This window comes from Coturnix japonica, chromosome 3, assembly GCF_001577835.2.
Source record: "Coturnix japonica isolate 7356 chromosome 3, Coturnix japonica 2.1, whole genome shotgun sequence".
Lineage (NCBI taxonomy): Eukaryota > Metazoa > Chordata > Aves > Galliformes > Phasianidae > Coturnix > Coturnix japonica.
Genome location: NC_029518.1, coordinates 52,957,886 through 52,982,618, shown reverse-complemented (window position 1 = coordinate 52,982,618; position 24,733 = coordinate 52,957,886). Strand labels below are relative to the sequence as shown.

Sequence of the window (24,733 nt, the reverse complement as noted above, 5' to 3'; positions counted from 1 at the left end):
AAAAATATATCATAATCCATTGGGGTAGTTGAGTTTCAGAGTTTCAGATTTTTGTTTGTGCATTCTGAGGATTTTGTATCTCCAGTTAAATTCAGAAGTTGTTTAGTTTGTGGTTGTTTCAATACTTTCTGTTTAGTTCAGAGTTACAAGTGGTTGGTGAATTTGCTTTATTGTATTTTCTATGTAGATGAGTATTTCTCTTTAAATAAATTATTTCCCTTGATGATCATTCTCCTTCTGAATGGGAATACATGAAGTCCACGCTTTTACTAGAGTTATTAAATTTTGTGTGATGCCTGATTACAGCATATAAGCGTATGTAAGTATAAATGAGAATCTTCGTAACATCTACATCAGCCTACTCTGGTAAAATCCTGCTTCAGCTTCCATTTAAGTATTTTAGAAGTGCTGAAATTGAATTTACTTGTACAGAGTGACATGTTTAAATGTACTCTTTAGTCTTTATTTTAATTTCACTGTTTTTGTAAGTAGAGTCGAAGCAGAAATATTATGTCATGTCTTGAAGCAGTGACTGAGCACCTGGTGGGAAGGAAGGGCCAACCCAGGGGAACTCAGGTGCATGAGTGATTGGAAGGGGTGGAACCAGGATTCACCCCTTCCCAGATCTCAGTTAAGGGCTGATAGTGGGGGCAAGCATTTCTCTTTGGAGATCCCTGTGTACTGGATACTGTTTAAGGGTAAGTAATGTTTGGTGTTGATTTTTTGGTTTTTGTTTTTAATTTTAATGTGATTTTATGAAAGCATGAAATTTTTTTGGCTTATTGTATTCTCCAGATATGGCTTTTTTCCTTTCTATTTATACCCTGTTCTGAACACAAAATAAATATTTTCTTTTTTTAAATCTTTGCGTTTTGAGTATTTGTTCTGACTTTATTTGATGCTTAAATAACTCTAAAGAACTAAGAAATTAAATGATAACTGCTTCTGAAGTCAGGTAGAAATATTACTTCTCTTTAATAGCCAATAAATGGTGTTACAGAAAGTTTGTGAGGTTTATTTATTAATTCCTACTGCCAACATGAAACTTTTGGAGTGCTTCCTCCTGGCCCAGAAACAAAGGAAACTACAGCTGTAATACTTGAGGTATTTTGCTACTAAACTGTAGGAGATCTCTTTTTAACTATGCACAGCCAAAAAACATTTGAACAGGTTAGTGTCTGCTTAACTTACCAACAAGTCATCAGAGGTCTGCTCTATATGGCAGGTGTACTCTGAAGTGCAAAGGTATTCAACTAACCGATGCAACAATTTCTCTTTGCCCCATTTATTTTCGGTATCCAGAGAACTGTTCTGACTTGCAGAAATTTTACTAAAAATATTAGTCTAAAACATGAAAAGATCCCTTAATCTGATTTTCTGACTTTAACGGTTTGGATTAAAAGTTAATTGCTATAGTAAGAAAATCAGTGAAGTGCTATCTCCTGGTTGCTTCTTATTTGCTTTTCCTGATTTGTACGTTTTATCAAATAGTGGTCTGATTAAATTGATAAGGTTAATACAGCTATTGTGAAGTTCTCTTGTAGTAATCTTACAGGCATCTGAAGGTTCTTTTGGTCTAGACAGAACATCCCCAAATTAATTCAGTATATATTCTCAAGAGTTCCAATCATGTCCTTGTTTCAGGCAATACAGTGCTAATATGATATTAATAGGTCATTGCTGATGTTACTGAGCAACAAGAGGACACCTGGGGCCCTTGAAGTGCAGCAGCAGGGGTTGGGCAGAGCAAACACAGGTGCCTGAATTAGGCCAGGGGCTGTTTTATTCCAGGTGATGCCATGCCGGGGTTGTAAAGTTGGTTGGGGTGGCCTCTGCTCAGGGGCTGTAAGGTGTTGGTTGGTGGGGCTGAGGCTTTGCAGTGCTGCAGGGCCTCGTGCTGGTTGGTGAGTGTTGAGTAACTCTGCTGTGGCTGTATGTGTAGGGATAGTTATTGTATTTTTGTTTTAGTTTTCCTCTTTTGTTTTAGCAAATAGTTTTAATCACAACCTGTGAGTTCTACTTTGTTTCCCGTTCTTCACTCTGGTTGGGGCTTAGTGACAGTGTCCATGTGTGGTGTGAGCTGCTGCTGTGGATTTAACCACAATTTTTGTCCTCTGAACAGTTCCATACCTTAACAAATGCTCAGGTCTCACTTTGGGCAGGTTTATACTGCTGTTTCTAACCTTCATCTACTGATAAAAGTTCTAATATGAGCTGCTGAGACATTGGAGCTGGATAGACTGTACCTATAATTAGCTGATATGGGATGATAGTCACCTATCTGTAACTATGATGCATGGAAAATTTATAATCTGAGGTCTATTATAGGCCCTGTATGTTTGCTGTGGAACAGCTAGCCAGTAATAGCTCCCCTTCCTGTGTTTGTACAGCTGATTATTCCTGTGAAAGTTTTGGAATTCACTGGATTTCAAGCTCTGCTTCTCAGATTCTCTTGCTACTAGTGTTCATCTAATCCCGTTTCCCAGACTGTGCCAGTACAATAAGTATTCTCTTTGTGTAACTAATAAACATTAGGACTAGAGGGAACGGTTTCAAGCTGTGGCAGGGGAGACTCAGACTGGACATTAGGAAATATTACTTCTGAGAAAGGGTGGTCAGGCACTGGAATGGGCTGCCCAGGGAGGTGGTGGAGTCACAGACCCTGGGGGTGTTCAAGGAAAGACTGGATGTTGTGTTGAGGGGCATGGTTTAGTTGGAGCTATTGGTAATAGGTGAATGGTTGGAGTGATCTTTTAGGTCTTTTCCAACCTTGGTGATTCTGTGATTCTATATTATAATTGAATGTGGAACATAATTAGAGATCTATTGCTGTTTGAGTACTTTTGTTTCTACAGTGAATATTGATTAACAACCTGTCTCTTTCATACCTGAAATATTTTCACTTGGTAAAATGACCCAGCTTCAGCTTTCAGGGGAGGGGGGGATGGAAATGAGAAATAGATGCAATATATAATTTAATCTGAAAAGTGATTGGCGTTTTCACTTCATTTTTCTTTTTCTTTCTTTTTCTTTTCTTTTTTTTTTTTTTTTTTTTTTTTACCTTTTATCTATCCCTAGGTAGCTGACAGGCTTGTGTAAATAAGATGTTATAATTTTTACTGTATACTACTACTAGTAGTAATAATAGTAATAAAAAAAGGGAGGCATTACTTTCAGAGCAATCATCATATTAGTAGTAAGAATAAATAAATAAAAGATATAATCTAGTTGTTTGCTGTGGTGAGTGGCTTAAGTAATGGGTTTTTGCTGTATTAGGAATATCTCAGTTCCTAGATGGTACAGGATTGTGATTATTGTTTTGTCTTTGTTCACATCACAGAAATATAGAATCTGATTTTGTGTAGAGATTTTATGTATTTCAGTAAATTCAACTTACTCTAATATTTTTGCTGATACTGTTTTGGTGATTCATATTCTTTGCTATAGAAGCAGGATAGTTAACAGGAGATGCATGAATAGAAAGTTGGGGAAAGGAAAGTAGGAAAACAATTTTCTTCTCAGAATGATGATTAGATTCTTTTACTTTTAAAATTGTGTAATAAATACCTTTTTGCATTGATGATGTTCTGAATTTCTTTCTGGCTGAACTTTGAGAGATAGTAATAGAGCTGTTAAATACACCAAGTTACACTTAATTTAAAAATCAATTAAAACAGAGAAGATACTTGCCATGACATCAACTGGATAATAATAATAAAAAAAAGTAAATTGGTCCAGTTGTCTCATAAAAGCTATTTTTTGTATTTACTCGTTTGAATAATCTTTTATGCCATCATGATTTTTCTTCATGGCTTAATTCTCTGCATTTAGCAAGAAGTATATACAAACAGCTTCTCAGTTCCATACACTTTACTTTTCCCTCAATGTTTCTTTGAGGTAAATCCTTCAAATTGACCTTTTAATGTAAAACAGTCAAATACTGTTCTAAGGGGAAAAAAGACTGAAAAAAAAAAGTCTGTCCAGTACAAAAAATAAAAGGGAATATATGCTGACACAGAACATTTCCCAGAAAGCTTTAGGAATGTTTAGGACTATGACTGCTCACTTATTACAGAGATTATAAATAATCCTGGGTATGAGAAACTGAGAACCTTAGAGCCTAATGAATGACAAGAAGAATTTTTGCCTGAGAAAAATGTAATAGTTGTGAAGATTAAGGATGACTAAAAAAAGAATGCTCTTCTAACCTCCTAATATTTTGATAGCCTGTGCTGGGTTCAGCAGAGGTTCATCCAGTTGGCACGGACATTGTTTGAAAAAGTAAATATTTGCAAAGATTATTCAAAGCGATTGGTAATTTGGAAGTATAAAATATTCTTTCCAAATGAAATTTGTGATCTCTAATTTGTGATTCTTACTGCAAGTGATGTTGTCTGGACATTTTTTATTTGGTAGTTAGCAGCTTTATTCTTGTTATGCTAATTTGATGGTCTGTTTTCTTAGTAACATTCACTCGTGTATACACACACACACATATATATGTATATATATACATACACACATTTATACACACACACACACCACACACACACAGTATGGCAGCAGCTCCGAAAACAGTGTTTCCCACTGCATTATGTTGGCCCATGTCATCAGAGGCAGATGTTGGTGGCATACCAGAAGAGGCTGAACCTTCCTGGCTGTATTCCATTACATTTTGTTGCTGTGTGGTAGGTGGCAACTGGGGGCAGTCTGACAGATTTGTGTCTGACGTGGAAAATCATATGAAACAAGGGTATGTTATGAATTCCTCCGGGGAAAGAGTGGTAGTCATTGACATTGACTGATACTTGCTGAATATTTACATAGTCCAAACAGTGTATGTGGGTGCATTCAGGTGATGGGTGGTGGTGACATTGGATCACCTTCACTGGTACACTTTTTCATAAGCCTGGTATGCAAGCTCTTGTTCACCTCTTGTGAAAATGCCTATCTAATTGTGGTGCCTATGGAAATAGGAGGCATTGCTTTCAGAGTGACCTATGTGTATGGGGTCCGGAAGTTTCTATTAAAATCATCTAGATGTGTTTGGATTCAAGCAATCAGTCAATCTCAGATGACTATTCTGCCAAGGAATTAGATATGCTATGCAATTAAGATTGGGAATTTTTAGTCTTAAATAGTAGTAGTTGTTTTATTGGACTGGAATGATGCTATTAAGTAGTATTTTTAGTAGCTAGTTTTAATATATCCAAGTGACCAAACACAAAGCATACATATCTAAAAGGAGATGTCAAAGACCATAGTTCACAATTCAAACAATTTAAAACAGGTCTTTGTAGTTAAAAACATCTCTGAAAATTGTTTTTTTGTTGCTTTTTTTTTTTTTTTTTTCCATTATCTCACAGATGCATTTTGAGTCCCAGCATGAAATAATAAGGAAAATATACTAGAACTATTCTTTCTGGGTCATAATGGCTGCTGTATATGATGATGCCTGTACCTATTTTACAGCTGGAGGAACTGATTTATTTATTTATTTATTTTACAGGCAATAATGAGTAGATCAGACAATCTAAAGTGTCTTGTTTAATTGCTTAGCCTGCTAGTACTACAATATTATATACTCATCTTACTTTTTAATCCTTAAGTCTTTGATTTTCTTTATGCTGTAAAAACTCTGTCCTCATAATAGATAACAAGTAATAGCTATACCTAAAGTCCTAACGTCTGACACTTGTGCTTTACAGAAATTTCAGAGAAACATGAATTTGCAGGTCAGCTTACTGTGCATTTTCAGAAACATTCTTGAGCCAAAATATAGTGGTGACTGCACTTTTATTTTAGACAGAGCACATTACACAAAAGCTTTTCTAGACTGACACCTTGCATCTATTCTTATTGAATATATAAATAAAAGACTCATTAGGCTCTGAGGAATGAAAAAGATGTGATCACAGTTTTGTAGTGATGATGATTAAAAACTGACCACTGGAAAAAGCATGGCTAGTGCTCTAGTATCTTCCTGAGATCTGTTTTATGTGCTGTACATGCATTTAAAAGAATAGCATAAAATGTTTAAATAAATAAATTTTTGCAGTGTGGACTTGTCTCCCAGATAAGGGTAAGTGCAGTGGCTTCAGAAACAGGAATTCACTATTCCAACTGTGATAATAGAATTGCGAGTTGAGTTTTAGGAGACAATTGGAGGCTCTAGATTTTATGTGAGAGAAGGCACTTTGTGGTTGTGACAGTGAAAGCCTGCTAGTCTGTATTTTCTCTCCTGTAAATTCCCTGAAATGTGGATTGTGACTTATTGTTTCTACTTTACCTAGTAGCACGTTTATTGAAGACTTTTCAGATATTGCTCTAATTACTTCAGTAATGTGATTTTTAGATCACATTTCATCACTGTATCCAAGTATATGCTCTATTTCAAACATAGGTCTTAATTCCACTGCTTGCAGTGTAACTTAAGTAAGCGTGTCCTTTGGATTTAAGACCTTGCAAGTACTTCATGTACAGTGTTCAAAAACTACTGAAGTAAAAACTACCTGTGTAATGGCAAGACTATTATCATATTGATAACAGTAGGACTGTGTCAGAAGTTCATCTGGTTTGTAGTCTTGCTGTCAGCCACAGTTGAGTATTTTATTATTATTATTAATATTCTATTTAAACACTCTGTAGAAAGTGGTTAAATGAGTATAATGGAAGTCAATACTGAAATATCTTCAAGATGTACCTTAGCCAGAGTCTGGTCATGTACCTTCCTGTGAGTGGGCTGCTTCCAGTTGTTCAGCTCCAGAAACAAAAACATCACATACAAAGGATATTTTGATTTTTTTTTTTTTTGTTTCTTTTTTAATCCCAAGTGAACTGATGAATGCTGACAAAGACCATGTGAATACTGTAGTACTGTTACTGTTCCCTTAGTGTCTAGTAAATTTGATTTAGAATTGTGCTGTGATATCCAAGTTAACTTTAAACTACTCAACCCTTCATCCTTCCCAGCCCCTTCCCCCCCCCCCCCCCCCCCCCCCCCCCCCCCCCCCCCCCCCCCCCCCCCCCCCAAAAAAAAACCCAACAAAACAAAACAAAAACAAGCCATCCACACACATAAAAAAGAAAGATGTTAAAAGGTAAAACTGACATCCTATAGTGAAATTCACTCCCCCTAAATCCCACTAAACAGTCAATCTTAGTTTATTTTTCCACTCCTTGTATCCAGGATTGCATTTTTCTCTAGAAAAAGACCTATACAGCTACTAACTACATGCAACCATGTTTGTATAAGTAATAAAAAAGACTTATACTATTGTGTTGTGGTTTTACAATAGGATTTCATGCACCCCATAGGAAGTAAGCAAATTAATTTGTATCATATGTTTTTTTTGACTTCCTTCTGTAGTCACAACCTGAAACTTAGCTTAATGCTGATAGTTGACAGTCTTCAAGATCTCTTGCAACACAAGTTGTCTATTTTTTCTTTCCTGAGTCAGTGTGTATTTCTAGAAATAAGACCATGTCTGTACAGGTTACTTGAGAAAAATAGGGAAGTTTTTAATTAGCTGTTGTGGGCTTATCACAGTCTCGTGCGGGTTGGAAGGGACCTTAGAGATCATTGAGTCCAACCCCCGGGGTCTGAGCCTCCTGTGTAGCAGAGCAGCACTTCTACCACTTGTACCACAGGGGGGATTAGAACCCGGGTCTCCAGTGTTGCAAGGCGGCATTCCTACCACTTGCGCCACTGGAGGCTTAGTTTTGTTCTGTTTTCTTGTTAGTGACAACTATGTGGCTCTTTAGTGCAGAGATGACCATCAGATAATTTACTGGCAACTCTGTGTCTAGAATATGAACTAAGTCAATACAACTGCACTACTACTTGTAACTGCAGTAGTGTAGGCAGGGCTGGCTCTGTTCTGTGTGGCCTTGTGTTATGTAGGCATACTGTAAATTTAACTTTGTTTTCTGCTTTCCTTGATTCAAATTCAGGAGAAGTTATTCCCTTAGTGCATAGGAAATCAGAAGTTCAGACCATGAGCTCTGCTGATGTATGCAAAGTGTTTTGCGACTTTGAGCATGTAAATTATATGAAGGGCAAGCTATTCATCTTCAAAATTTCTTTTGGCCTTGGAGTATTTATAGAGACTCCCTGTGGAGCTGCACAGTCAAGCATCCCCCAGCTGTGGAACAGCTTATGGACAGCACTCTGAAGAGTATGTATACACGTGGAAAACTCATTAAGACATACCCTGGAAGCAAAAAGGTTATTTCTGTGGTTTCACTTTATCTCTAAAAATTTTGGATTTGTTTATTTAATTCCTTCTTTGGAGTACTTTTTGTTACCGCTCAAGGTTAGCTTCAAGTGGGAGTAAGTGTCGTTGCGTTCACTGTTCTAATGGCTAACAGGCATTTAGGATCAAGCCTGTGTGGGATATTCAGCTGTTTGTAGGCCCTGCAGTACAGATTCTAAAAACACATGGATGAGTGAAAAAGGGAGCTGGAAATAGGATACATGAAAAAGAGAAGGCTTAGATTCTATGGAAAGGGAAAGGTTTGGTGCACAGCGTAAGAAATAAGGTATAATAAAAACATGAGACCATTAAATAGGGTTATAAACACTTTTCATCTGTATTTATAGATTTCTTAGTTACAAAGGAGAAGCTGAAAGAAACAAAGACTGACAAGAGGCAGAAAGACAGATGTAGATTAAAACTACAATGAAGAAATGCAAGGACAAGAAAAGGGAGTGGGAGCCAGCAAGTAAGCTGCACAGAACAGAGGGATTCCAAAGGTCCTTGCTGGCAGTGGTCCCAGCAGGAGAGAATCTGTTGCTGGTTTTGTGCACAGTATTTCTCAGAAAGTCCTAGTTGGTCTGAAGTTCTTCAGAATAGGGCAACCATTCTGCAAGTCTGAGGTGGATATATTTGTTTATGCATTGTGTTTTTATTTAGATCCAGAGATTCATAGTTCTAGATGTAAATCTATGGAACATTTCATTACTATCTTATGAGCTGTAGATACTTCAGCTACCTGTGTACCTTTTTTAAGATGTTTCAGTGAGTTGTTTTTTTTTGTTGTTTGTTTGTTTTTTTAACCTGATCAGGAACAAATTAAGGGGGTGTATACTGATCTTTCCAACTTGGAGAGATTTTGTTTGTATATCAGATACACAAACTTCCTTTCATACTGTTCTAAACCAACAGATGTGGGACCTGACTGGAGCTACTCCAAAGTGCGTTTACTTCTTCCTTGGAATGCCTACAACACAGATAGTTTTGTGTCCTTAGCACCAGGTGTTTTGCTCTTCATGTCCCTTATTACTCTGCTGTGCTCCTTATTACATCTGACATTAGACATGGCAGGAAAAAAGAAAATGAACACAAGTATTGATAAAAATAGACACGAAGCACTGAGCTGCAGTATTGCTAGAGCCCTTGAACTGAGACAGTGAACTTCTATGGCTCCTTTTAAACTACAATTTAAGAACCCCTGTTTGCAATGTGAATCTTATTGCATGAATTTATTAGCACAGATTTTTGTGCTCAACTTTACCTAATCATGTTCATGTAAGGAGCTACAGGAATATCAATAGACCTGGAGGGTCCAGTTTATCCTTGTCTCAAGGATGTCTGACTTACTGAGAGTTGTCTAGATAATGAACAGCTGTTAAATGATTAAAAAATATAATTATATTTCATCATGCTATTTAGCAGTAAACCAGTTTTTGTTGAGAAGCAACACTTATAATATTAATGGACGTGGAACATGTGCTAATTCTTTGCTTAAGTTATCTACTTCTGTCACTTTTTTTGGTGACTTTTGCCATCTGAGAAGCCTCTCACAAGGCAAATTTCCATCAGTTTCAAAGTTGCTTCAGTATTTAGTTCTCTTCCCTTATGACTGTGTCTTTTGTTCAGCCGTTTAAGATATGCCACTACAAAAATATATTACTTCTTGCTTTTCCACAGAAGACAAACTAGGGTTGAATTTGTAGCTTATCTATAGAGGGTAAGAGATTCTTCTCTTCAAATAAGTCCTTTAAATGTAAGGTCTTAAGTGCAACTCTTCTAATTAGCCATCTTTAAGGCTACCTAAAAAGACCTGAATTGTACAGTTTTGGGGTTTAAAGCTTATCTTTGATTTGGTGCTTTTTAAAATGCGTACTGGTGTTCTGGATCGAGACCTGTATTCTGCATCTATACCTTCTGCACTAGCAAAGGGCAGGGCTTGCTGAAAATTTACACTATTGAAGTTAATAGCATTCAGGCTCTTTAATTTAAAAAAAAAAAAAAAAAGTAAAAGCAGTGGAAGCCATTCCTGACAAGAAGCTTGGCTGGGCATGTCCTTTCTATGCGGCAATTTGTGGAAACAAGTTTGAGATTGATCTAATATGAGTTCCTGTTGTTAGTACATTCAGAGAAGATATAATGCTGTAGACATAAAATCCCTACTGTCATATATGAGGTAACAGAATTCCACAATTGCAGGAGTTGGAAGGGACCTCAAGAGACTGTGGAGTTCACTCCGCTCAGTGATGAATTTTGTAATGCAGTAAGACCGAAGTCTTGTTATTAGTAAATAGTAAATTTGCATTAAATTTGGAGTTGCTGCACTATTTTGGCTCTCCCAACTAATTTAATAAGTTTTAACCAGTTGTATGTTCTCGCAAACAACTTTTCATGTGCTGTTAAGCAAGTTGGAGTCGGTGTACAGTGAACTGAGACCCTTGTGAATTTTTATCATCAAAATAAAGCTGTGGAGTGTCTTATCCTTCTAAATGATCTGCATGTAAAGTGAAATGAAACAATCTGCAGATTATGAAAGGGAATGGGTACTGAAAAAAAAAATACTAATAAGATCTTGCTGCAAGTGGTATCACATGGGAGGTGAACTTGGTCAAAGGATATATTAACTCTGGTCTTGTAATAGGAAGTTGTATTAGAAGGTTGTATTCCAGTCAGCCTGACAGACAGCCTCTGGGGTCTCCAGAGGGTGGATAAAATGTGAGAAGTATTAGGCTTCACTCTGTTAGTAGTTGTGAAAAGCTATGTGTTCTGATGTTCTGTAGCCTGTTCTGCTGCAGCCATGGGTGAAGCAGTGCCACAAGAGAAAACTATTTTTATTTTTCTTTAGCTGTTATTTTTAATATCTTGTAATGATGTACAGAATTTTGCACTGTGCAAGAAACTGCCTTTGTGCTGCTCTTCTGTCTCACTACAGAATAATCAATATTATATCTCTGGATTCAAAGCCCGCCTGTAGCAAATCTGTTCATAGGCAAGATACTCTGATATAGCTTACATCTTAGGGTTAAAGCTACAAAACTGTTTGTTCTCTCTATCTCTAGTGTAGGCAAATTATTGCTGCTCTGCATGCTTCAAAACAGGGTGTGTTGATTTGAGTGCTTATGCTTCCTCTCCTGCTGCTTATGTGGACTTGTTCTAAGGGCTCAACTTTTCTCTGAGCTGTATCTTGTAGCAAGAAGCTTTCGTTATTCAACTTTTTAATTGCCTTCTGTCTGACTAACTTCTGTTTCTGTGCCGTTTCTTTGGTCTGAGGTAGTCGTGGGGGATTTTCCCCCCATTTTCTGGTACAAGTCTTTAAGTATCAACAATAAACAAGTAACAGAAATGAAAAGCAACTCAATTCTCCTTACAGATAGCACTTTAAGTTTTTTTGGGAAAAAGCAGTGAGCCCTATAAGAAATTATGAACTCTAATTACTATTAGTCTAGTTGCATATATTATAATTCAATAAGTTGTTATTTGAAGCGATTACTATGACTTGGCTTTGTGTTGCTTTTTTTTAGTAATGAAGTGCTTTCATGGTACATTTTTTAGGAGGAGTTAGATGAGAATGGTGATAGGCTAATTTGTGTTATTACCCTATATCATAATGAAAAAAGGAGGAAAATGATTTCAAACATTTTAGCCGCAGTGAATGTTTGTCTGGAAATTCTTTTGAAACTGATACTGTTGTAATAAACCACATACTACAGTGAAAAACATTTATTTATTTTTCACTAAAGTCAACAAATAGAAGGAGCATTTTTACACCAGAACTCTTATAGTTTGGATGGCAATCTCCAATTGCCTGTTTCTTGACTTTGCTTTCCTAACAGAACCTTATCTCATAGAATAGTGGGTTGAAAAATAGGAAATATATGTTTGAGCTCCTCAGTGTGTTGCACATATCAAGGGGAGGGGGGAAGCGCGCTGTGCCAAAATAAGTGAAATAATCAGATTTCTTGTAAATAGCATTATGGCCATCTGCAATATTGCTCTCTGGTTATTGCACATATTCTTTGTTTTAGACAGTTGCTTTACTCTTCCTACTGTAGGAAAACATTTTCACTTGCATCACCAGTCATCTCTAAGGACTATAAAAACAGGTTTCCTTACATGTGCAAGACCATAGTGTTTCTGTTTGGTTTTCTAAGGAATTGTTGTTTCTAAAGCTCCAAGGATGCAAACATGAAACATGAATTCAATCTTAAATTGTTTGGGAGAATTTTTTTGGTAATAAACAGGAATGTCATGTTAAAGAAAGGTCTTAAGCTAATGGTTCTGGCCATTGATTGCTGCTAACTAGGGCTGATGCAAAGGGTGTTGTTGGCTTAAAGGAGCTTTGGAATTAGGTTTCCTGACAGCCATCCAGTCCACCTACTCTACTGATCTGATTTCACCAGCTGCATTTTAGTTGCATCGATTGCCTAAAATACACATGATTTTTCTTTTATGTATTTTGCAGTTTTTTTATTTTATTTTATTTTTGAAATAGATTTGACAATAATGTGAGAATAAAAAAAAATAATCTTCCCATCAAGTAGTTTTAAAGTGCTGGAGAGTGGATTGAAAACTGAAATCCTACATCAATTGGAATGAATTCTTAAAAGCTGGATAGAAGTTGTAACTTTAACTACCAGGCTGTTCGTTGGGATGAACACTGCAGGTACCCTGTATAGATGCGAGTTAGTGACTTATTTTGTCTACTGGCTCCAGATAGAACAGGGATCTGAAAGTTGTGGCAAGAATTGCAGATTTTTATTTTTAATTTTTTTTATTTTTAATTCAAAAGTCATGGTAAATTTCAGTTTATAAGTTACTGGGAGGAAGCAGTGTGAATAAATCCATGCGATATAATGTGTGAGTTTGAGGTTGATTCAAGAACAAGTAGGATTATGTGCCTCTGAACTTGAGGAGTTCCCCATATTTGTCATTTGTCCCTGTTTTCCATCCAATTTTTGGGAGGTTCAGCAGTCTGCAGGAGCAGTGTTAAGTTTCTGTGAATGCAAGATTAAATAAGGTCTGCTTTATTTTTGTTTTGGTGCTGGGGCTTCTCTTGTTGACGCTTTCTCTTATGTTCAGCTGACATTTTATTTTTGAGTTTAACAATGTAAAAGAATGAGTGTTGTTGATGCGTGCAGCACTGATGTGCTTTACCACTATGACACCATGCATATTGTAGTTAATAACTCTGTGGAAGGCATGTTCTATCCTGAAAGCATTAAAAAAAGAGAATGAGTGGGGCTTGCACAGTTGTTTTAGTATTTTGTGTTCCTAGTTCCTACTTTTACCCTGGCTTTTCAGCATCCACAAACTACAATTAAATCCTACCTTTGTTTCTGAAGAAAGAGTTTCATCAGTTTTCTGTACCATTTGCATTCTAATTTAGAATGTTTTGTAATGGTGCATATTTTTAGTTTGATTAGGTGCCCAATAGACAATTGCAGGGGAGCTAAAAATGGTGTGTTCCTAAAGCATGCTCCATCATACAGTGTAACACTCTTTTTCCCAAAGTTTTACCATACAATTTCAGGTCTTCTGACACTCTTCCTACAAGAAAAGTCTGCATTTCAATGGTAGGATTTTTACCAAAAATGTCATCTAAAATGAATTAGTGAAACAATTATTAGAGCTCCTTGGCTCTAACTAAAAACAGTTTATCAAATTAAGGTCAAATAACTTGTTTTAATCACCATACGTATTTTAGAGTATATTTATTATTAATATAGCGATTTTATTTTTTTTTTAAATCATGTTTGTCTAGTTAAATATCAGATTAGTAACCTTCTATTCTTAGATTGAAACTTCTCATTCAGTCTGATGTGTTAGGGTAATGTGAAGAAATTCTGAATAGTGAAGGTCATTTTGAATTCAGTAAATAAGGCTGTGACCTGATTCAAGCTTCATTAATTTCTAGAGGTGAGAATCATATTTGGGTATTTACAGCTGCTTACTGAAGTTAAACGATTGTTTGAACTAGTGCCCTATAACAGGCCTTACATTTAACATAGAAAGGGGCTGCATCAATTCAAAGAAGACGAAGGCGGTACAAAATCCCCCAAAAAGGGGAAAAATAACTTATTTTGGTTAGCAGTATCCATGTAATACTTCCAGCATCATAAGGTGCTCCTCTAGAAGGAGAATAGGCTCCAAGCTAAGAGTTAGCTTGCATAAACAAAAGAAACATGAGCCCTTTAACCACAAAAGAAAAACACAGAAGACAATCATGGCCAAAAGGAGATAAGATAATCCTTTTTCTTTTTTTCAGTTTTATTATTTTCATCTATGTTAAGGGAAATAACCGAGTGGGTATTCTCGTTGCTTTAAGTAGAAATAAGGTATCTTGGTCTTGACCCCAGTATTTCTAACTTGTACAGAGAAAAGAAAACAAATTTTTGCATAAATCATCTTCAGAAGGGGCAAATGCTAGATGCTCTGCTGTGTGCTAGAAATCTGCAGATTTACATGTGAACCTCCAGTTTCATCAACTGGTGATGTAGTTTCTTTATTTCTCTGCTGACTATGATTTTTTTTTCTTTTTCTCATGTTCTATAGAACTGAAGGGCTTAGGTCCAAGTATGGTGCTTGGGATCACCTGTCAAATCAGTCAAAAGTCATTTTCAGTAATACTCTTGTTTTTTTTCACTTGGAAGAAATAATTGCTTCTTGGGTGGAATGTTGTTTCATTTCTTGTAATTATTTTCATTTTATACTGTTTGTTCAAAGAGAACCCTTTCTAACATGAGAATGTTTGGCCAGTACTCAAGAAGCGCTATGTTGTTAAAGCATCGGCTCTGTGAGGAAAGAACTGAACAGGATATATATATATATATATTTGATGTAAGAATGAAAGAGACTGTGTTGTGGGGGCAAAATGTTTTAACCTCAAGCTATTGGTTTCCATTTCCACGTTACACTGTACTTTAATCCCATGAACCAGTCACTAGCTGCAGACAACCATGTTTCAGATGAGTTTTCTGTTGTGTTCTGTTTTTTTCTGCAGGGTTAGCCAGTGGTGCCTATGTTACTGTTGCAGAACGTAAATTGCTTTCCTGAACTTTGGGAATCACTTCAGTATACTTTGAAGCAGTACAGGATTTTAAATGTACAAGTATTAATATTTCACTGTTGTTGAGAAACTGTCTCACTTGCTCTTCTCTGTAGCATAGTCTACAAATTAATTACTTAGCATGTCTGAAATACCGGTTTTTATTAGACATTCAAAGACAGAATATCACATTTTATTCTTTTGAAGTAAATCACAGAGCAATGCTCTGTAAGTATTTTCCTGCTAAATTTTTCCCTCACCACCCCCATTTTTTTCATAACCTATTTAATCCGTTTTTTATTTATGTCTGTTACCTGTGTCCATGAATACAATAATGTATTCCTATGAATAGAAATAAGTCAGTTGAATAAGTTGACATCTGGGATGGAGAGCAGATAATACTCTTCTCTTGCATTTATTTACAAATACTTGATAACCTTGGTTTTGCTTTTCTTTCAAGCCTATATTAATATTACTCTCCTTATCCTTTTATAACGTTTCACTTCTGTTTAATAAACCAGTCCAGATCCCCAATAATGTCTTTGTATATTAGTGAATTTCTAGTAGTAGCTGTGTCACTTATGATGTAAAATCCTGTTTTAACTCTAGTATCTAGTAACACTAAAGACCTGAAAACTGCATGATAACTGAAGATGGAAATTATATCATAGGAGGTTAGCTGATAAATAGAGCTATGCATTTCTAGGAATAGAATTAAATTAATTTGTCTTGCATTGCTAAAAGTGCATTGGATATAAGCTGTGGCAGTATCTTTCTTTTAGGAGTAATCAAACAGCTCAAATTAATTAACCTTTATGTTCAAGGTTTTATGCGCTGTACAATTTGCGTGTAGAGAGATTGCAGTGATTGCAGTTCTTAGGCAATAGAAGTCAGAAATATGTTGCTTTGATCTTTCACAGACAGCTGTAATGATCAAGGATTTGGATAATATTAATAATATTTTGAGAGACCATGTTTTTGAAGAATCATTCATCTGAAGAGGCAATTGGAGTTAAGAAAATTGGCTTCGTCTATGCCTCGGAAATCTGTTCAGTGCTATATATCTGTCCAAGAATATTTAAGATTTCTGACATTTGGAGGTAATTCCCAAGTCAGGCAAATGTCACTCTATCATCTATAACTGCTTTTGTTTTGTGTGCTTTTGTGTGTTTGTTTTTTAACAGCGATAAACTGACGAGGTGAAATGAATATTCAGAGTATATTATTAAAATGAATTTCAGGTGCATCTCTGGAAACATATAATCAGGGTACCTTGGGAACAGCCTCTCATAAGATAGCACAGAATAGAATTTCACATTTCTGAAATTTCTTGGAATGGAACAGAAGAGTGGGACTGAAGCTCTGGAGAGAGAGGATTTCTAGTGTGTTTTAGCCCTAAGGAGCTGGACTTAGGTGATATATTTCTTTTTCTTATGTTATAATCTCCTCTGCCTTTTGATATACTGAATGTACATGAAGGTCCAGGAGTAAATTGTAATCTGGGATGAATGGAAACTGTATGTTTGGTGATCTGACCTTCTATTTTGTGGAACTGTGTGAATACAGAGGTTGTGACTCGCTTGTGAACTGGCAGTTGAGGTGAGGACTGTTGATGTCTGTTAATGCTCCATATAAACTTGATGTAAGCACTGAGAACTGAAAGAAGTCTTGCTCACCTTGAGGTAGACACTGGGAAATTACTTTTTCAGAAGCTAAGCTGTGGTATTTTATATGTAGTTCCTTGATGTCACTACTTAATATGCTTTATGTTCTCAGTGAAGATTTCTTTCTCAGTGTGAAACTTTTTCCTAAAGAGGGCCAATATTCCAACGTCATTAATGTCTGAACTTACCACACAATTAAAAGGTTCCCTAGCACATATATCTAATGTGAATGAGCCAACAAATGCATCTTAATTTTGGAAGGCTTCTGCAGTTTGTTCAAGGTGTGTGTGGCAAATGTAATTCATACCTTGCTGGCTAGTGGCCCTTTTTGTGAATACCTATTCTTCAGTTGTCTACCCATCGTGTTGGAAAGTACTTTTCTTCTTGGGAACCCTATCATGTTGTCATGATGTACTTTAATCTCAGTGTTTTCCCTTCTGTCTTTGTTTTCAGCCTATCAAAAAAGTCAAGCAGTGCACACACCAAGGGCTAGAGGAAGTGACACAATTGAGAAAAGTCTGCCATTTGAGGTCCAAAAGCTTTACTAGCTGCAGAGCAATCAGAATATCACAGTTTTGCTGAATGTCTGAAAGCCGTTGTATGAGAAATGATTTGCAAACAATACTGTATAAAAATCACTATGATGAGTATGGTATACTTGATTAACTGCATGTGGAGTGTTGCGTTGTAGATTAATACCAAGTGTGAATTGTTGTAGGACATCTTTGGGTAAGATTACATCAATGAACTTTTTGTTTATTTGAAACAACACATAGTAGACTGTGAGAGTATCTCAACTCCAGAGAACCTAGAGCTTGAAAGCTGGTTGGTAGCCTCTAATTTTAGACCTCAAAAGAAATCACGGTGAGAGCGGATTTTAAGACATTTTGTGGCCCACCAACTGTCCTGCTTGCTGGGTCTTCAAGCCTATGCTTCCTGATTCTAACTGGATAAGCACACAGCTTCTCTGCACATCTTTTAATTAGGGAGGGTTCTGATGAAATTAGGGCATTCATCTGCTTGCTCTGAAGAAGCTGATGTATAATCCGGGCCTAACTAATGGGTCTGTTTATTTGTGGTACGTACTGTGAATTGTGGAATACATCTTCCCCATATTTACCAGCCCCATCAAAAGCTGTTTGCTTGGGAGTTGTTGAGTCTTGCCTGGGGCAGATGTGACAATGCAGCACTCTCTCAGGCTGCTTGATTTTTCCATTCTGCCTATATTCTTCATGGAAATGAAGTACCTTGAGGACCGACATCTGCTTATCTGTGGAAGTTACTATTCTGAGTAGCTGCTGTGTGTTCTGGAATTAAGTTTTTTACAGCACTGCTATCTAACCTTTGAGCTGTCAAGACAACTGAAGAGGGGAGTCAGACAGTAGAGGGCATGACACTGCTCCAAAGGAGAATGAACTGGAGCAGGAAACATTTTTGCATAAGTGTTCTTATAAATTTAATGGTGTCAGTAGCCCAGTTGAGAGTACATTCTGCTGCTGCTTAGGATGTTAGAGGAGAAGCTCTGTTTTTGTATCAAACTGAGGAAAGGCTCTGATGGAAATGCTCTGGAGTGTGTAGAAGTCTTTCAGGAATATCTAACAGAAGGGTTCAGTATTTCCAACTGCTTAGCTGAACTCTGAGGCCATGAGAACACAGGCGCTTGTTTTCTAACATTTCTCAAGATACATAAATTACTCTTCTCTGCAGGCAAACACTAGGTTCCTAATTTGCTCCCAAATTATTTCAAGAAATATTCCTTAACATGCTATGTATGTCCTGGAAGACTGACAACCAAGAGAAACCTAAGCATTGCTGATGACAGTGGGAATTTGGTTTCAAAGGAATCAAGTTCATCAGGGTTGCAATCCTGTATGTGTGTGTATATATATATATATACACACACAAGTTGTTTTTTTTTTTAATAGTAATAGTTGAAGCACTTGTACAATGACCTTTCTGTTTTGCAGAAGTGGGTTGAAATGTTGCTCAGCTGCTGATCATATGTTCTTGTAATAGTCTTTAATTGGCAAAAACAGCCTGCACCACTGAGTATTTGAATAAATTTTCATGGAGGTAGCTTCTTTTGTTTAGAGCTGTATAGGATCTTGTTGGACTAAGTTTTTGTTTTTTTTTTTGTTATAGCATTGAAGGTATTCTGTGGTGTGTGATGCTACTTCTGTAATCTGTTAGAGAATAAAGGAAGCAGAACCCAGGAGAAGGAATGAGTCTAACTACTGGTCTTCACCTTGATTATTACTAAGTATTTTAAGTCCAGTTTATTGTTTGCCTGGCTCAAGACTCTATATTTATTTCCCTTACAGGCAAAATGTGGCTGTGGTTTGCTTATAGTGACAGGTATCACCAAAACCACTTTATTTTGTTGTTCATTATGAAACTATTTTGCACCCCCCAAATGAAGATTTATAGCTTGTTCTGCTCTAAGACGTGTTACTAAAACTAAATTACAGTTGATGAAAACCATGGAATCTCATAAGTTTTTTTTTTTTTAATTTTTTCTTTTACAAGAGGTTTCATTTTTTAAGACTGTAGAGTTCAGAACTGTGTGTAAAATCTACAATTCAAATATTTCTGAATTATAAGTTTTGTGGAAAATATACTGTACTGGGAAAAATACATTTTAAGAATTACTCATAGTTTGAATGTGTAAATCCGAGTGTTATAATACAGTAAAATACTTCTGAAATTCTGAATGTCATAGTACTGCAAAGTATGTTGCATTTTCCCATTTTTGTGTTTTATAAAGGAGCAGCGCTGCCACTGAAATGAAGGTTGGTTCATTTTGAAAATCTTATTTTATTGACTTTCCTGAAATATTACTCCTTAATATGAAAAACATTCCTCCAGTTCTTTGTGTTTTTGTCCCTGGTTTGGAAGAGCTAAGTTCAAATACTAATGGCTTACAGAAAGTTCTGCTTATACTGTGGTTAAAATTGTATGGCCTACTGTAGTTTGCAAAGCCAACTACATCAAAATCTTTGCCCTCATATCTCAACTGGAAAAATTAATAGAATATAGACAATTCTAGATTGATAAAAAGAGAGCCAAGTATTTTTTTTTAATCTCCTTGTTTAAAAAGTGTGTCTTTCATTACTTTATGTACAAAGTTATTAATTGATCAATTTAATGCTAAAACGGTGAATTTTTGCTTTGAAAGTTTTATATAAACTTTTTTTTTGCCTGAAAATGACAATTTACTTCAGCATTACAAGTCAGAGTATTTTTAGATGATGTTCACAATGAAATAGTCATGAATTCTATAGACTGGAATCGGTGCTGCTAACAGTATAATCTGATAGAAATAGAAATAGTTAAGCTTATTGTTGATATCCATTATTTACTTCTCATCTGCTGCAACTCGGTTAAAATGCATTACCTTGGATGCTTGCTATTCCTTTAAAATAGGAAGTTGGAACACTGGTGTGCTTTGAGTATCTAGCGTGTGACTGCTCAAATGGAAAAAGTTCAAAACATGATCAACTTCTGTATACAAGTCTGTGTTTGAATATCAGTCCACAAAGCTTTTACTTCAGTGCTATTCACACTAATTCTTTCTGTTACTTTAATTCGAGTAGGTAAGATTGACGGTGAAATTGGCCATGATAATTAGTTGATATCTTTTTTTTTTTTTTTTTTTTTTTTTTGTTATCTAGACGGTAGGATGATGGAATATAAATGTAGTGTATTACAGTACGTGGGTTTTATTCACCTCTGAGCAGTGACAACGCTGTCAGGTCTCATGGAAAACTCTGAAGCTACTTAAAACAATTTTTCTAGCAACTTTTGTCAGGAACCTTAACTCCTAGAAAAGCAAAAATATAAGTGTCAAAGAATGTGCAAGATAATTGAGCACTGAAATTAAATTTGAATATAAGAGCCTCCTTAGTTTTTTTTATTTCTTGTATTGTGCAAGGAGCATTTGTGTCATCTGAAATGCAATGAGTCATCTCTTTTGGACAAGTAGCTGTGGTCTGCCACTGCTGTGATTAGGAAAAAGTAGACATCCTTAGGCAGCTGTCCACTTAGATTACCAATTACATTTTTGTTACTTTATTACAAGTGATTTTGAAGACAGAAGACAATCTGATTTTATTCAAAACTTCCATATATGTTACCCCCTGTACTGTTGGTCTATTAACTGTAATCTAACAAATTCTATGTAAGCCCGTATTACTGTGCTAGAGCTGTCTGTCATCTTAGATCACGTCATATCTGTGCTGTATCCTTCCATCAGGTGCTATTCCTGTATGCCCTGAAATATTAGTGATTTTACAGATTTGACTGTTTACTTTTAGACTACAGGATGCTGGAGGTTCGTTATGGACTCAGTTGTTCTGTGATCAGTTTGCCTTCAATGAAATATTTGTCTGTCTAAATCTCGAGTAGTTGCTTCTGTTGAATTAGGTAGCAGATGCCCCGGATTTTTCCTCTACTTGCCAATGTCAGTTCTGCTTTCTTTCTTTTTTATTTTTTTTTTCTTTTCCTCCCCACTAGGTAAATTATAGAGAATTGTTGTTAAACAACTAATTCCTAAATTCTTCCTCATCAGTGACTTTTCTTGAACTTTTCCCATCCTGTTTTTTTTTAAATAAATCATCTTTCTAGCCATCAAACAAAATTTACAGTGAAAATTGCATTAACTCTGGATAACTGTGTGCTGTTCATTAAATAGATAGGTTTGGACCATGTTATATCTTTGATTCCAAATTGTACATTTCCTTCATTTAGTTATTTACTGAGAAGTACATATTTAAACAAATGGACATTCCAGTATGATGTAAAGCCAGTTTGTATGTAGGAAGTGCTTACTTTACCTTGCAGCTTTATGTCAGGGTATTTTTGAAGTTGATTGTACCTAGCTAATCTTCTGGAAATTCTTGATCTTCTGGAAATCATTTAATATTTAAATATGCAAGAATCATTGAATATCAGCTGTTTGGGTGTGTTGCACTTTCACTGTGTCTCTATTAATATTAGTCATGCTTCAACACAGGAAGGTTAGTCACTGCAGTTAAATTCCAGAAGAAGGGAATTCTCCTGGGTGGTATTTTCTCATCTAACTGTGGCAAGAATTATACATCTCTGTAGTATGATTCACTCTGCTTGTATTAGTGTCTTAGGAGGAATCTCTCGAGGAGCATAATTTATGTATTTTTTACTTAAGTTTCATCAATAATGTGTGTACAGTTAAAAGTGTTTTTATTTTTTTATTTTTCTGCCTTTCAAATTATATTGCCAGGAGCTGATCTATGCGTAAAACGGAAGAGGAAATGTTATTGATTGTGTCCTGTTATATCACTGTCTGAAGAGAGGATGATTTAATTAGGTTTACTGTAATAGCTTTATTTAAAAATAGCCATCTATGGTTATCCTGATAGATCTAAGGAATGTATTAAAAATATTTTTGTATTTTCCTTTTTGAATACTTGAGTGGTTCATGTGTATTGTATTTAATGTTGCACAACTGTTCTTGTATGTTGGACAACTTCTATAACCTGTACATGATTCTGTAGGTCATGCAGAATTGTTATAACTGGTGAGTAGCATTCACAGCTGCTGGAATATAGAAGCAGTTGTTAGATAAAATGTTTCTGTGGCTCTGAAATGAATCTTCTGTACATACTACTTCCTGTGATAAATCAAAGCACATTTGTAGCAGGTTTCCAATTGCAAGTGTGTGTGCTCAAGAGCTTAATGAAACTCAAGACACATATCTCAAGAATGTTTTGAGTGTTCTGAATTCACTTTCCTGCTTCTCAGCTGCATTCAGCATTTAGAGGAAGAACTTTGTACCTTTCCTACAAATCCTATGAATTGTGCAGATGTAGCAATGGTAATTATAATAGGAAGTGATTTCCTGATTAAGGTAAATTTTCTTCCATCTAAGTTTGTACAGGTTATTAAAAGTAATAATAAAAAAAATGATTTCAGCTTACCTGATTCTAACAGTGAAGGAGACAAAACTGATTTCACTTTATAGTACTGTATTTCAATGTTATTCAGCACTGTCTTTTGGCTTACAATGTTGAAGATTATTACAGGTTTCTCAGTCATCCACAGAATAGCAACAACAGTAAATGAGATTTAAACAGGTTACCGAGGAGGCTTGTCTTAAAACTTTATGTTGTTTTATAACTGAGTTATTTTTAATGTCAAGCTAGAAGCATCATACACTGCTAGATTAAACTATCTTGGTAAACATGAACAGGCTTTATACGTATACCAAAATCTGTAGAATTCTTACTGTAGCCTGTATTGTAAAATCATTAGGTTGGAAAAGACCTTTAAAATCATCAAGTCCAGCTGTTACCCCATCACCACTGTGACCACTAAACTATTTCTGTAAGTGCTATATTCACACATTTCCTTACATCTCATATGTATCTTTTTGTCCCTTAAGTTTTCAGACCAGATAAAAAGGGAAGGTATTGCTTTGTGTAATGCACTGCGCTGGTTGTATGCTTCAAAGTGGTAAGGATTTTTTTTTCAGTCAAATCGTATCTGTGTCAGAGTTGCTCTGTGGTGGAATTTTAGAGATTTGCTTGGAAACTAGGGATTGTACCTACTACTTCTATCAGAAATATGAGTGCTATGGCTAGAACATTACAAACCAAGTAAAAGAACTTGAGTTTCTACCATAAGTATTCTTTGTGTGTTTGCTGGAAATGAGAAATACTGTTAAAAGCTTGTTATCCCACTTTTTGTAAAAATACACAAAGAGAGAACTTTGGAGAAAACTTCCAAGGGCCTCCCTCATTCTGTGTTTTATTCGGGAAGTTAATAGTTATGTTTTTTCCTACATTTTATGTAGATATATTTCACAACCCAAGATAATAGTACCACATTTTCTTTTTTTTTTTTCATAAACTTTGGGAGGAAGATACGATTTTGTAGTTGCGTAGGCTCAGAAGTGCCTAATGAGTTCCCTGTGAAATCACATCTGTTCTTGTTTAATTTTTGTTCTATTTGCTATTGTTCTACCCCTTAATAGTTCTCTTACTAGCCAAACCTACAATCGTAATATGTAAAATGTCTCTTCCTTAAGAATAACATTAGCTAACTACATTCGTCATTTTGTTCACAAGTGACTTGCTAAATTTCTGTTACTTATTTAAAGGTCCTCACCCTTACCAACTGCCTGAGGGAATGTCTGAAAGGACTTAAGATGTGGAAAATAATCTTTGAATGTTTTTATTTCAGTTGCCTTCCATTCCCACACCCCTGTTGTATCTAAGATAACTGTATGTTTTTTGCTTCCATGACTTAATTAGCATTCATATGATTACTCTTTATCTGGTAAATATGGTACATATTTTTATATGTAAATAAGGAAAAGTTATCTTGTGCTGTGACCAGTTCACCATTCAGTACTTTCTTTTACCACCTTCAAGCAAGGATGGATACTCACTAGGAATTGGGATAATGTTCTCCAGCATTAAGAGCTCTGCTTTTATCTGAATTCTTATTTATGTAGTTGCATGTTATCAATATTACCATAGAATTTGGGATGGTGGATATGTATGTATTCAGTTAGAGAAGTTAGAGACAGTCTGCAGGGATTGCACTTATTGTAACTGGAACCAACAACTCTGTGTCAAACTGAAATCGCATCTTAATTTCTGATGTTTTCTTTCTCAATGATTTCTCAATCCATCTTTGATTAAATTCTGAAATGATAGCATCAGCTGCCTGAGGCAAATTACATTTCTGCTGCCAAAGGTAAGGCTTTTAAGGCTTCTGACATGAATGAGTTC

At 35.8% G+C, this 24,733-nt stretch overlaps 1 protein-coding gene across 5 annotated transcripts in view; it reads left to right on the top strand.

Annotated features, from left to right (window-relative positions):
- Positions 1–565: 565 nt before the first annotated feature.
- Positions 566–24,733, top strand: part of LAMA2 (laminin subunit alpha 2) — a 283,315-nt gene continuing 259,147 nt past the window's right edge. For all 5 annotated transcript variants that reach the window (XM_032443478.1, XM_015858546.2, XM_015858545.2 and 2 more), the window contains exon 1: positions 566–698. In XM_032443478.1, the coding sequence (XP_032299369.1) occupies positions 581–698 (118 nt within the window). In that variant the 5' untranslated portion in view covers positions 566–580. The remainder of the gene's footprint in view (positions 699–24,733) is intronic.